A 15317-nucleotide genomic window follows, 5' to 3' on the forward strand; every position below is an offset into this window, starting at 1 on the left:
TCAGCTTCATCAGATTTTTATTTACGCGTTCACAGAATAAGCTATACATGATGATACTAATACTTCTTATGTTTGATGATAAACACAGTTTGACATATTAAGTATCACAATCCATAGTATAGATGAATAATGTAGCGTGTACCTTCTCCTGAAACTAATATCTTGTGTAAAGCAAGCCGTCCCATTCTAGGAAGAAAAAAAAAAAAAACATCTGTATCAGCAATGTCATGAAGCCAGCTTTTTATGAGTATAAATGTATAAAATACTATGATTGTTCTGAAACTCGAGCAGTAGGAAACATTATAGTTGTGCAAAATCTTCAGACCCTGTTGCAAACATACATGATTACAGAACAGCTGATGATTTGATGGCTTACATAATAATCAGTGGCTTGTAGTTACTGCATATTCGATATATCACTGTGCATTTACATTTAGTTTCTTTTGTTTTCCAGAGCCTATTCCTTCACTCTATGAGACAGATATTAACACATGTTCAAACGTACACTCACATGTACAAACAAGTAATTCAACTGGATTCCTGGGCACACACACACACACACACACACACACACACACACACACACACGCATATTTTGCATGCACAAAGGCACGCACATGTAACCTTTTACACATGCACATACTTGTGTTGTCATTCCTTGTTTTCTGTGCGGAGTTTTTATTTTTTTATATATACAAACCAAACAAAACACCCTAACTATCAAATGGCAAACGTTAGCGTCCAGACATTTGAGAGGACAGGAGGAGCTGAGCTCCCCGTAATCCCTCTCTACACCTTCTCTTAAACTTATTTTGCAACAGATTTCTTCCACAAAATAAAACACAGAATATCTTCTGTCCTCAACAACTACAATGATTTCCAGTGCCTTTCTTTTTGTTTCTTCTCACAATATGAAATAAAGGTACAAAGACTTAATACTATTCATTCTCTTTACATCACGTACAGCGGCTGCTGAGAAAATCCATCTGCTACCTCTCACAAACACAAAAGCAAATGAAGAACAGATTGTGATTAAAATCAGACTGGAACAAAATACATCATAGTCTGAAGGGACTCTTCATTCATTATCACACTCCCAGCCTGAGTGCCGCATTCAAAACACAGGATCTGTTCTTGGTTTAGAAAGTGACATAGGTCAGTTTGTGAACGTTTGAACTGTACCCAACCAACGTGACTTTGTCGCCCGACAGCGATCCGGCACAGTGAAATGAAAATCAGCGAGTCTTTCAGAGTGCCACCAAGACGCCGATCTCTTCCAGATATGTTCTTCTATTCAAAAGGCTCCGTTGTGTTGCAGCAATCCTCCAGTTCTCTTTGCATCTTCTACAATGCATAGCAGCATTTATCCATTCCTTCATCACTTTGATCCTTGTCTATGGTTGGTGCTGCTGGATAAGGCATTGTCTGTGTTTTTCCCTCAGCCCCATCCAGCAGACTTTGGGGTTTAGGTGACGGAGCTGGTAGTGAAGCTCGAAGCAGTGGTCGTCGTACTCTGGCCTTTTCTCCTCTTCCCCCCACCGCCACCGCCACCGCCACCTCCACCTCCACCTCCACCTCCTCCTCCTCTAGTGCCATCTTTTCCGTCTCGCCCTCGCCCACGAGTATTCTCCCTCTCTCTTCTGCTGATATCCTCTTGTCGGTCTCCCTTAGTCTTTCTCTCTAAAATAAGAAGAAAAGAAAAGATGGTTAATAGTTGTTTTACATCATTGGATGTTGAATGTAGAAGTTTTTGACTAAACAAGTGTTTATATTAAAATAAATTATACTAAATAAAGGATGTGTTGGATACGGATATGTGGTTGCTGTTGTTATGTGGCTTTTATTACCGTTAAACTTTTCCTCTTCATTCTCTTCAGGATGACTCAACCATGTAATAACTCCGATCCCTTTACTTTATTTTTAGTGCAACTGTCATGTCACAAATTTAATTTGCGTCCAAATACCTGTTCTCACAAAGACACTAGTATGGATTTACACTCTGTTGTCTTTCATTTCTATTTCTAGAGGTATTCAGTCTGTACAAACACACACATACAGCCACCCTCTCTCCTCTCTGTGGGTATGCTTGCATTAACATTCACACTTATCACACATTTTAAGAGTATAATTGCTCTCTAAATATAAACACCCAGCACAGTGTAGTTAATGTCCGCACGCCGTCCATCCCAAAAAAAGATAAGAGCCTAGCTGCGCTGTGGATATTAAAATGCAGCACATGTATAGAGCACTCAGGACAGTTAAGTGACACTAATTCCAGTCACATAAATCAGCTCGAAATCACTTCTGCAATAATAAATTAAACATTGTCAAGGGCCCGGTAATGGCCCTTAAGGATGGGAAGAGCTGTCGCAAAGTGGAAATGGACATTGCATTTAGTGTTCGATGGCTATTGTTTAGGCAGCACTCAAAGGTATTTGGTTTTGTATATCTGAGGGACTGTAGCTATGCTGGAGGATGTTTGTTATGAACTTGTGCATTGAGAGTCTCTGCACATACTGGAAACTGAGTGAACACGTGCCAAGGGCTGTACAGTGTTCACGACGCAGCTGACAATAGCGGGGCTTATGGCGCCACCGTGTTTGTCTACTGGCCTGCAGTAATAACCGTAGGTCTGTGTTTATTTCTTTTCCAGGATTTTAAAACCTCTTGTACAAACAATTATGATTCTTTGGGTTAAGTCCAAAGTATAAAAACTGAACAGCTCAAAGGTGCAATGTTTCTCAAATTTCACCAAGAAAGATGTCTACATAGTCAGAGAAAATCAACAGTGATTAAGTAGATTTGATGTAGTTGAATGTGGACAGGCTTAACACAAAAATATTTATTCCCCACAGGCTCAGTCACAGTTGTTTTACTGTCAACTGAGAACTAAAATGTTTAGTCCCACACAGTAGTGCATAAACAGGGATATTTAAACTTTTTTGGGCCAAAATCCTGATAACATCATTAAAAAATTCATTTGGTGAGTTGGCTCAAATCGTATAAGAAGATTTTATGTTCATCATGAATGCGTCATCTTAATAAATATTATTCTGTGTTTGGTTACTATTCAGACAAGCACATAAATCCAACTAGTAATAGATTCAATTAATATCACCGGGGCACAATGACCGAGAGTGGAGTTGGAGTGAAGCAAAAGGTCCTCGCACACATGGCAGCATCTGCGCTGATGTGCTTACTGCGTAAGGACTTCTAACAAATCACTACTGGAGCCAAGAGAGGGGGACTCCATCAGTTTATGACAGCTCTGATTGCACCTCCTCTGCATCCAAACTAAACAATTGTGCCTGACAAATGCAATCACACATCCAGAAAATTCTGTTTTCGCGTGAGACCCATTTGTGGAGCTTCAGGAAAAAGGGGAAAAATTTGCAGCCAAATCAACACAAAGCATGAGATCTGCAGACCACTAAATCACTAATGTTATACAAGGTCTGCCCCCTGTGTTTTATATAGCCCGCCTGCCAGCCAACTCCCACAGATGACTCCACAGCTGTGCTCTTTTTGCAGCGAGTTTACCCACATGAACTGGCTCACTCGAGTCATGGTACCATCACCCTTGAATTACCTCATATTCTGCCTCACTGTGCATTTTGGCGGTAATATGCATCTTATTTTCATACAAATCCACAACAGATGAAAATCCAGGATTTTTTTTTACTTTGTGCATTTTACAATCCACAAAGATGACTCACCCCTCATGAGGGGACACCTCACACGTTACCCTTACCTTTCTGATGTGACCTGCCACTGCTCAAAAATAACTGGCAGTTAACATGGCAGGTTTTATAGGGCAGTTTATAATATTTCACTGTTAATTATTCTTTTGAACCCGAGGATGAAATTCTTTCCAGGGTGTAGGCGTCAGACTATATTTGCTTCTCATTTGTCAAATTGTGCTGTCACAGCCTGTCCAACTAAGAGCTCGCTCCTCAATGAGCTACATGTATTACAAGCCACGCAGCCTCATTCCCTCTAGACACGACCACAGATGTATATGGGACAATGTCACATCATGTTCTGTTCTTTAAAATCAGATCCCTTAAGGAATCGTCCAATCGTAGAGGGTGATGATGGAATATGCCAGCATCCTCAATCGTTACTCACATATATCATCATGTTGTAACGTGTTTGGTTGCCAACATTGTGCAGCCATTGTTATGCAACAAATCCCTTAAGCGTGTCACCATCCAATAAAGGTTTTAAGTACTGCAAGTTTACAGTTCTCCCTGTGCTTGTAATCAAGTATGTTTCCAATCTTGGTTAAAATTGGCACATTCGGCAAAACAGATTAGTATTTAGTGACATTTAGCAATAAAAAGATTAAGGATTTTCATTTCAGCACCACTGCTGGTAAAATATTAAATTCATTTATTGCATTTTTCATCCAATAAATTGTGGACCAACTGGACCGATCTGCAATATCTTAGCCACAGCCGTGCACATGGTCAATAATTATGTAAAAGTTGATAATCGCTATTGACTGGATAGAACTGACTGTTAACCTGCTGTGTGGATGATAAGGGCCCAAGCAAACATGCCATGGCCGTGTAAACCTCATGCTTCAACGGCCCTCAGAACAAATAGCCCTTTCCAGCTCTGATCCTTGTCCAGCTTTGCAGTGCGTAATGTCCGCCCTTCATCTGCTTGGCTCGATGGAGTTTATTGTTTACATGCTGTGAAGTCAAGAGATTCTGTATCCCTCTGTGATCTCAGCCAAACCAAACCCAATCAACACGCTGCGGGTCACACACACTGGCGGGAATGCAAGTCTCTGGATGTTGAGTAATGGTTCCATCAGTCATCATATCAACTGGTCAAAGCATTTCATGAAACACTGGGACTTTACTGCTTATTCAATTGTAATTTAAGTTCTGCCGTCTCAATTTAACTACTATTACCTTTAGTTCTTTTCATATCTCTTTATAGTACATGTGTTTTTTTATGTTTACCTCTGACACAGGGAGTCTTGGTCACCATGCACTTCTTTCTCTCTGTCTGTGTAGTGCAGGTCTGTGCGGGTATAAAGGCCGGGGAGGTGTCTGGGCTGTGGACCTGGAGAAGGGGTACACGAACCCGAGACTGCGAGCCTTTCTTAAATCCACATGTTTTGTTCTTCTTCATACAAGAGCTCCACTGGCTCCACTCGCCAAGTTCGCAATCTGAAGAAAGAGGATGGAACAAAGAGTGAGTGAATTGTTCACAGCTCCAGTATCTCACATTTGTTTTGCAGCCTTCCAGTCTGATATTTACAGCTCAGCAGTTAAAGCACAGCGTAATGAGCTTAAGTCATTTCCGAGTCTGAAAACAATTGTTTTTGTTTATTTATTAGAGAGGGGTTGACTGAGACGGTTGCTATGAACCCGGAAATCTACAAAGTCATATTCTTTTATCTATTATTATTATTATTTACTGTGCTTCAGATCAATAGCTAGTTTGAAGATCATATTAATATTCTCAGATTTAAGAACCAGCATGTGAATTCAAAAAGTCAATTCAGAGCTTTAGATCTTTGCAGCACTGAGCCAAGATAATAGTTCCACACTTAATGTTGTCTAAAGTTGTTTCTAACTCATGACATAATTATTTTCAACAGTAATAAAATTACAGAAAGCAGAGGCCAAATATTCAGTTGTTTTTCTAAAGAGTTCTGTTCCTCTTTAGCAGAGAGCCTAATGAATAGTTTGTATATTAAAAGAGGTAGCTCTCAAGGGTGTTATGTTTAAATTTAAAAGTTATAAAACGGTGGAAGGTTAAAGGTCACTCACCGACACATTCCATGGTCTGATTGGCAGTGCGTTGGCCTGGGGGGCAGCTTACATAACATCGCCCACTGTGCGAATACAAGCCCTCCTTACATTTTGTGCAAAAATTGCGATTGAAACACGCTTCACAATTGTCTATTTTACATTCTGGAAGACACAGAAGAGGCAAAAACACAGGATCAAATGAAAGAATTAAATGATACACAGAAATCTCTAATGCTTTAAAGGAGTGTTTATTGCACTTCTGGCTGGAAAAAGTAAATAGCTGTCCAGAGACATGACAAGAGGAACTTGAATTTTTATTTCCTCTGAGAGATTTATTGGTGATTAAACAACACTGGGTCTATTTGGGGGCAGTAATGCTCTTCTCTTAAAAACACATGCACAACAGGCGATGTTTTTTTGGAAAGCGACAGTGAATGAGTGCAGCCAGGCGTGTATCCCTTCACTGGGTTTCTCATGAGTGGGTTCCTCCACACCTCAGACTCATTAAATTCTCTGACTCTTCGGTAAAACAAACAACTTCTTGAAATCTGGATAATTACAAACACAGGAGGATAAAAACCAGACATCTAAAAGACTCCCAAAAGCTTTGGTCTCATCATGAAAGGCACTTTCTCATCACTCACTACATCTGAATTAACCTCCCTTAAAACAGTGATGAGAGATGGAATATTTCTATATGGGAAACATATTGAGATCCAGACTCATTGTATGCATGTGTGCTGAGGTTAGGAATGTTTACTCTACAGCTGGTCCGTTGCCAAGATCAGAAATGCTCCAACACTGAATCCATCACTGAGATCTTAAAAGTTCTTGCCTCCTGCTCCCAATTACTATTTTTAAGCCCCTGACAGCTAAATTTGATAGTCCTGACGTTTGTAGCCCTATAATGTAAGACAAATGTTGCTAACAAGACATTCTAGGATGACATAAAGTCAAATGACTGGATAATAACCCAGGTTGTGCACCGGGGGCCTCCGAGAAGAATTTGCTGAGGAAATTCAGCGCTCTCTATAGTAAAGTCAGTACAGCTAAAGAATGATTATAACAAAAATACACAAAGCTGATTTCATTGATAATTTAATATTGAAATGAAAATACAAAGAAATGATTAAAGTATTTTCATTTGCACTTATACAACAAATGTCACTTGAGGACATAGACTGAGAAATGATTTAATGTACATCTCAATATAATGTAATGTAAAACATTAAGAAAATCAGATAATGTTGCATCAAATTATGCAGAGATTAATTTTTGCTGGTTTTCAGGTTGAGTAAACCTTAAGCATTATTTAGCCTGTCTGATATATACTGTATTAGGAGATGTAGGACTCTGCACTCAAGCAAAACGTAGCCTCCATTTGCCTTCCACTACAGGCTGGAGGCCACTGTAGCTGCCCACCAAATACCCACACGTATGTGGTTATAATTATGGTAGAAGCAGACAGTTTTCATTATACTGAATATAATATAATTTTACAAATATTTCACGGTGTAAAGACTCATCAGCAGCCGCCCTCCTCTCTCAAAAACAGACAAAGCAAAATGCATCAGAAATGTTTTTGTTGGGATTTTGTTGCAATCCTGTTTTCTTCCCACACATAAGCGAAAGCAGACAACATGCTGAGATGCTGGCACTCGTTGGCTAAAAGTATGGAACTGGTGCCACAAGAATCAACTAAGTAAGTTTGGTAAGAATGAATGTGGCTACTCTTTAACCCACCTTCCAAATGAGCCAAACCTGCGCAGACCAAATTAAAAGATTTTACTGACTTTTTACTGACTTTCCTCCAGTTCAGCAAATACTTGGCCAGATTTGATGCCTATTCTGTGCCCTTTCCCACACAGATAAGTAGCAACAACACAGCAATTTCACCAGTGGTCACCAGTGGATTTGCCATTTGATTCTTGTTAGCATGCATTCAACAATAAGAGGGAACAATTTATTGACGACCACAAAAGAAACAGTAGCACAGACATAAAATTAAAGAATAAAAGGTGGAACAAATGGAGAATATTGATCTTATTTTCTGCTATCATATTTCAGTTCTGTGCACTACACACCCAATTGTGCAAAGTTGAATTATTTAGATAAGACACACAAGACAAATGAGCAGGACATCCCTTCACTCCTCTAAATACCCCCATATTGTACATAAACAGGAGATGATGAGCCAAAGATAAACAGATCATTTACTCTCTTGTAGGTTTGATCAGCTGTGTGTTTTTTGTACAGCATTGGTTGTTGCCCACCAGTAAGTTGTTGGAGAATTCCAGATGTGTATGTAACGTGCCCACTCAAACATCCTGTTGATGTATCACCAACACTTGCAGTATCAAGAATCTGGTCAAGTCAAAAATCTACAAGACAAAGCAAAACTCACGGGTACATCTGTTGTTGCCTTCTGGGTTCCTCATGCCAAAGTATCCCATGGGGCAGGAGGCAAGGCACACGCCTATCTGACGGATGTCACTGCGCTCCAGGTACATGAAGAGCTTGGGCTTACATTTAATGCAGCCATTATACTCAGAGCATCGCTCACAGCCTTTGGAGCAAGATGGTGGCCCCTCAGTACTAACTGTGGAAACATAAGGTAAACAGAGAGAAAGGAACAGCCACGTTGATGTAGGAAACATGGTGGACCATCACATTAAAACACAGTTTCCAGCCAAATATAAATTTAAAGGAGAAAACAAAACAAGGCCGCTGTCAATATTCTGCCTATGAGAACAACGTAAGGGAACTGTAATATGATGCTGGCGTCTTTACTGATCACACTATAAACCTGCCAGTACTTTATTACTCCAACAAGCAGGGGTTAATGCTTGCAGCCTAATCTAACAAGCACTAGGCCAAACATCTTTGTTTGAGCAGTTACTCACTGTTTACTTCAAACCACTTGCTGGAGATCCTTAACAGGATTCACTTGGAGAAACCCAGGTAAATGGGGGAATTGTCAAAATCAGACATCTAATATCACACAGGGCCTTCATTGGGTTCAGTTAGAAAAAAAGTTAAAAACCTGCAATAGGGACTGACAAGCAACTGCAAAACCAATGTTCTCTACTGCGGTACTAACCAGCAAGTATCCCCTGTCCTGAAAGTCAAACAGCATTGCAAATTTATTTATACTTCACTGCCTAATATTCTCCAGCTCGCACAATAATCCAAATCCTTCACCTCCAAAAAAGGCAAATACGTGGTACACACAACTATTAATCTAATCCATTTCTAGGAAGTGTGTGTCAAAGTGCACATCCTTTTTCTAAGAGATCTACAGAGAAACAAACCATTGTTGGAGTTGATTTACAGTCCTCTACTGTATCAGCTCTAAATAGACTCACACGGCCATCCATCTGCTGCCCTGTCTCCCTGAAATAAGTCGGATGATAAAAACCTTAAAAGGGTTCTCCTGTGGACAGATTACACCGCCCCTGGGTTACACTCACCTCAATTATACCGGTATTGCACAATATCACTAATAATGATAAAAATTATAACAGCGCCTGGGGAGTAATATTTAATCATAGTAAGGGGGAGTGTATGAATCTGAGAATGTGAATTTTATAAACTGTTTATGACATGAAAAAGAGAGTGTTTGCGCTGTCCGAAGCAAAGAGACCAGAATGGGCTAACTTCTCTCAGACGGTTAAAGACGTAAAAGCTGTGAAGGAGAACTGCAAACCTCCTCCTCCTAAGGGGAAAGACTCAAGTGACTGTGATATGGTAGAGGCTGCTATGCATGTTGTTAGTGACCCAAATCCTTCTGTCCTCGTTCCAGTGGTTCATGACAAACTGTGACAGCACTTGGGTTCATTATGTACATACATGTCAATAGGTATAGTGGGAAAATAACCTACTCTATGATACAAACAACTGTGTTTCCTTCCCAGTCTGTGTGATTTTAATAACAACACATCTGTTACTGCTGCCAGTGAATTCTGGTTCAGAGTGGTAGGGGCGAACTTGGCATTGGCTGAAAGCTCCTTGTGTGTAAAGGAAGAATTATTTCAAAGCTGACAGTAACACCAGCGCTGAGGCTCAGGGGCCAGAGATACTCTGCATGCCGGCCTGAGCACCATCTCTGTGGTTGCGTGAGGTCAAAAAAATGCTTACAACAGCACCGGCAGCACGGTCCAATTTAGAGCTTATAGCTGTCAGGTACTCATTCCATTATGCGCCCACAGAGCTGGACACCAAAACAGCGAAGGCTTTGAGGGTGAAGCCATCAAAATAAAAAACTCTATAAACAATCCTCGAAAGTTTTACATAAACTGAGAGAGGCAAAATCTTAAAAAGAGGAAGAAACACGAGCCATTCAGGGGAAACAGTGAACCTAACATAACCTCCCAAGCAAAAACAAATAAGAATGATGATAAAACAAACAAAATGTTATCTTTACTTTTCTTGTTAAATGTTTATAAGGAATCCACCACTGTGAGTCAGAACCCCATAAATGAAAGGCAGCAGCACAGAAGAAGAAGAAAATAGATATCACAACACAGTCGGACAGACAGAACTCACCCCGCTTCTGCCTTCTCGCCTTGGAGAGCTTCAGAGCATCGCTATGACCCATGGAGCTGAGGAATACCATTGCTAGTGCCAGCAGTCCCAGCTGCATAGTCCCTGTTGCCTTATCGGCCACGCAGGGTCCCCCCCTGCAACCAGATGGATCAGGTGGGGGGGCCCCCTTCCTCTGTGGGACAGGTGGATCCCTCTGCTGCTGGGACAATGATCCCTCCTCTCTGCTGTGGTGCTGCTCTCTTTCTGTCTCTCCCTTTCCCTCCTCCTCTGTCTCTTTGTATCTTTCACTCTAGTGACTGCTGCGTCCGCAAGTCTGTGCAGTGGAGGGTGATGCTGCAGTTGCAAGTCCATACAAGCCTGAGGCACGACAAGCCATCATGCTGGTGGTAGCACTGGCAAACGGAGCAGACAGAGCAGGGTTGTAGATAGAGGGGGCGGAGGGTTGTACAGAGGATGAAGAGGAGGAGAGACTGCAGAGGAGAGTGTCGAACTTCTGGTGGTTCAACCCATGAAGCTTGGGGTGAGCTGGCAGAGAAGCAGGGAACCAGCTGTTTGAGTTTGGTTTGCTGTCAGTGAGTGCTTGAGCCCACAAGCATGTGTCTTATTAAAGATGCTAAGGAGGCACTAAAAAAAGCACGTGCAGGCTGCGAAATGATGGCGACACGTTCTTGACTATATGTGAAAGCACACCTGCTTATACCTGCTGAGGAAAAAAGAGGTAAAGAAGACATCAGGAAAAGGGATATAGGTGAAGATAAATCAATGTTAAAGGAATAGTTTCACATTTTTCAAAATATCCAACCGTATAATCATGCCAAATAGTTGCTGTCTTTAGATTTTAATAGAAATTTAGTTAAAAGGATTTACAGTGGTGCAAGTAGGTGAACCAACGTGATATCAATCTCATCTACTACTCAGCAAGAAATCAGATAATTTCCTAAAAGGTTGAACTTTTCATTTAGTGTTTAAGACAAAAGGAGCTCAAAAATGAAAAAAATAAAAAAAACTGATGAAATTCACTGATTGTTAGAAGGATAAGCATCACTCAAAAACTTTTATAGCTGAAGATCAAATCAACGAGTCTGAGTCTCAATAGGTTTTGGAGCGTATTTCTACTAAAACCTATTTGACCTATTTGAAAAACGTTACACACTGTAGCATTAAGCCTGTTTATAACAGTCAACTCTCTCAACACGACAAAGGCAACACACGCTCAAGCCTTTGTCATATTTGGTGCAGAGATCCTTTTTTGATAGTGTCATACTCTGCCTGTATTTACAGCTCTTGTGTGAAGAGGACACACAGAACATGTTAGGATCTTAGCAATGGGAGGTCCTCCCTCGCAGCTCGATAAAGAAAAATAAGACCATATTTGGCTGTCGGTTGTGGCTTTGAATCACACTACGGACAATACCATTTGGTGCTTCTAAACATTCCAGCAGGCAGCATTTGTTAATGTAAATCAAAAAAGTATTTATAAATTTATTTTAGCTTTACTCACCCAAAATATTTTAATACAATACAGGTGTTATATTCTCCCTTACACAAGAACTACAAATAAAGATGCAATAAAATACAACATCGATTTTATTTCTATGTGATGCAAACACTTCATCTTATGAGAACAGTCGTATTTCACTCAAAGACTGACAATGAGTGCAGAACAAATTAGAAAAACTAGAAGAACCAAGAACAAATGTATGCGTTTAAGAAATAAAAAGACAAATGAAGCTCATTTTTCCAGAGCATTCCTTTACACTTTGTTTGATTACACACAGGTCCTATCGCAGGAGAAGAGCAGTGGTAGCGTCTCCTAATTGGGAAACGCTTCGACTCTCTTCCCCACCAGTAAATGTATTTACTTCTTAAAACTTAATGACTCATAATGTCAAAGACACTTTTCAGCTAAAGTCATATTTACAGGAAAGAGCCAAACGAGTGGTGCAGCCAGTGTTCTGCAGCACCTGTTTGTTACTTCAGAGAGTGATGATTAGAGAGCGGGACACACTAAGACTTTGGATCAGTCAGAACTCAACCTTTCCAGCACTGAGTAACTTAAGACATGTGCCAGAGACTCTTTCATAACCCAGCACTCCCACGACTCTGTGCACCCTGCCAAAAGCCCACCTCAGCCTACCCATATCTGCTCTCACACACCATGCAGATAAGAGGCAGGATTGAACTGACTGACTGAGAAAACGGATTGTTCTACTTTCTTAGCCCAGCTCCATTGCACGGCCCCCCTTTTTAAACATGGCACATAACAAACAGTCACTCACCAGGCAACTGTGGCATCTGTGTATTTAGAAAGTTCCTGTCTGTGTTTAACTGTGTGCCTTTCCTCACCATCAGCCACATTCAGCTGAGCCCAATGAAACTAAGCCCCATTCATCAAATAGTCAGGAGATTAAATTGCCTCCTTTGTAAGTTCTAAGTTTGATCTATCAATTATTCAAGCACTGAAAGGGAGCTCCCACGCTGGGTATTTATTGAACTCAAGAAGGTGCCACAACTCTAAGCTCGGAGTTACACTTAAATGCAACCTGTCAGTAATCTTTCTGCCTGTGACTGAATTTACTGTACTGGCTGAACAAAGATCATAAGCGTGCATAACACGAGCTAAAATACCCGTGTTATGCAAACACAAACCTAATAAAAGGGATACGGGAAGATGATAATAGCAGCGTTTGCACTGTGCCACAAGCTGGAGACACAGCACACATAGTACATGGGAATGTCAAAAATGTTGCAGCCAACATTTTCCTGTTCCGCCACAGCATGGCCCAACATTAACCTCAAAACCCTCTTGTTTTCTAAATGAAATTATTTTTAAGTGGAATGTGCCACATAAACACCAAAAACAAACATAGTGGTAAATTCTGTTTTTTAAATGAGTACATTTTGCTCCCTAAATCCGGCTGCTCGTGTGTGCAGCGAACAAAGCAACAGGAATTTGTGGGTGATTTCACTCAGCGCATTCACGTTCCGTTTATTTTGATATTTGTAATATTCTTAGCGTTGCCTGCCAATCTGGAGACAGGGAAAAACACAAAGGGAAGGCGAACATAAAGAGATGATGCAACAGAGAAAAGGAAAATGGAAATCAAGTGTTGAGGGAGCCTATCATTAGAAGAACACAGCCGCTATTGTCATCATACTTATGCTGACGCTTGTGCTCTTAACACCTATTAATCTAAATCTGTAAATGTAAGTAGCTCATCCACTTCGGCTATCTGAACTGAGCACAGAGACACCTGACTGCACCATCAGCACGTACAGAAGCCTCAACCATACTGGTAATCACTTCCTCTGCTCTGTGGCTTAAAGAGTTCAGGAAGTAAGAGGTCAAATGTGCAGCAGCTGAAACATATTCGAGACTCAGAGGAGTATCACTGATCTTCTCCTCCATTCAAACTACCACCAGACTCCACTGTTTACAGTTTTCATGAAGGTTCAAAGCCTGCACAGCTCCAGCAGTCAGAGGGTTGATCCTGTGCAGCTCAGTTGAACACAGTTCAACACACCATGCTGGATTACAGCTGTTTGGATAGCACCGCGCTTCAAGGTGAAGGAAAATCCAGTGCAGATCCCCACCTCTCCTGAGTCCAGCATCTCTGCTGTCACGTTACTGTCCTGTTGTTTTTCTGAATTCCATCACTTTGAAGCTGGGGCGTCTGACATCTATACAGCTCCAGAGGATGGCAAAGGAGCTAGTGTGTGTGTGTGTGTGTGTGTGCGTGTGTGTTTGTGGTAGGTGCAGTAAAATGCCATTCTTGTGAGTTGGAAAACCAGCATATAAACTCTGATCCACTCTAAAGTTCAGTTTAGTCAGTGTAAACACTCATCTCATCATGGTTAAATATTTAGTAACTTCAGAAATGTATTCCAGGAAAAGTCTGAACTCATGCTGTCTGAAATGTTTTTCAGCGGGACAATGCTTATGATTTCAAAATCAGGCTTGTTCAGGCACCAAACTATAATAATAATAATAATAATAATAATAACAACAATAATAATAATAATAATAATAAAAACAACAACAATAATAATAATAATCTTCATCATCATCATAGGCCTACTTTTCTATTTAGGTTTAAATAAAGTAACTTTGACATTAACTAATTTGGAGATCCCTTAAACAAAGTGTATTATGAAACTATTCAAAAATCAGTGTTCAAAAAGTAAATTCAAACAGAAAGGAAAAAGAAACAGAGTCAACCCACCTGCACATCGGGGTCCTCAAAGCAGTTCTGTTTATTGAGCGGTCGGGAGTCAATTTCCTTTTTTATAAGGGAAAATCCTTTAGTTGTTTGGTCACAATAGAACTCCGCCTACAGGATACCCCCATGCAACTTTTCTCTGTCATCATTTAAAAAGACAAATGATCTCATTCCTTTCCCATCTGTCACTATTGCGAGGCAACTCCCCAGCAGGCTGTGGAGAGGATGCACAAGACAGAAACTGCTAAGCAATGAGAATAAATGTCTTCAGTACAGAATAATATGCATGACAATATATATCCCGATGGACTTTTGCTCGTCTTTTGCGCGCACTGGAGCTCCTGCGAGTTGCTCTTCTCTTTTTTTTAAATCCACTTTGCTGCGTCGAACCGCATCCAACTCAGGCAAGTACAGTCACAAAGCCGCGATATTTGCATCCAAACTCCAGAACTGCCAGCGGGCATTGCAGGCCCCACCCCTCAGATTCTCACTGAGAGATGAAAAACCTGCGGTGGATTTATGTACGTGTTGCTGTTAAACAGAGGTGGCAGAAGAACATAAACCCAACACTCGAGCAAAAGTGTGCGTAAAAATAAAAGTCCACTCCAAGAGGTACCAATTTAAATACTTTACTCAAGCTGACGTTCTGAGTACATGCTCCAAAATGTACTTCAAGTTCAAAAGTAAAAGTACACCACTAGGAAAACAATACTTTAAACAGCATTGAAAGTGATGCTGCAGATAACTTTAGTCTTGTCCAGATTTGTTCACCAACGGCAAA

At 40.7% G+C, this 15317-nt stretch overlaps 1 protein-coding gene across 3 annotated transcripts; it reads right to left on the reverse strand.

The window, feature by feature from the left end:
* On the reverse strand, window positions 1-14796 carry rspo1 (R-spondin 1). 3 transcript variants are annotated; one of them, XM_026370110.1, is made up of 6 exons: window positions 14540-14796; window positions 10317-11016; window positions 8176-8370; window positions 5790-5933; window positions 4974-5183; window positions 1-1680 (listed from the first exon to the last, which is right to left on the reverse strand). In XM_026370110.1, the coding sequence occupies exons 2-6, from the start codon at window positions 10411-10413 to the stop codon at window positions 1466-1468; spliced, it is 861 nt and encodes a 286-aa protein (XP_026225895.1). In that variant the 5' UTR covers window positions 10414-11016; window positions 14540-14796; the 3' UTR covers window positions 1-1465. The 3 variants fall into 3 exon arrangements, with proteins under 3 accessions (XP_026225895.1, XP_026225896.1, XP_026225897.1); XM_026370111.1 differs by having other exon boundaries at window positions 10317-11019; XM_026370112.1 differs by lacking the exon at window positions 14540-14796 and having other exon boundaries at window positions 10317-11238.
* Between the last annotated feature and the right edge of the window lie 521 nt (window positions 14797-15317).

The sequence above is a fragment of the Anabas testudineus genome, chromosome 16 (genome assembly GCF_900324465.2).
Source record: "Anabas testudineus chromosome 16, fAnaTes1.2, whole genome shotgun sequence".
NCBI lineage: Eukaryota > Metazoa > Chordata > Actinopteri > Anabantiformes > Anabantidae > Anabas > Anabas testudineus.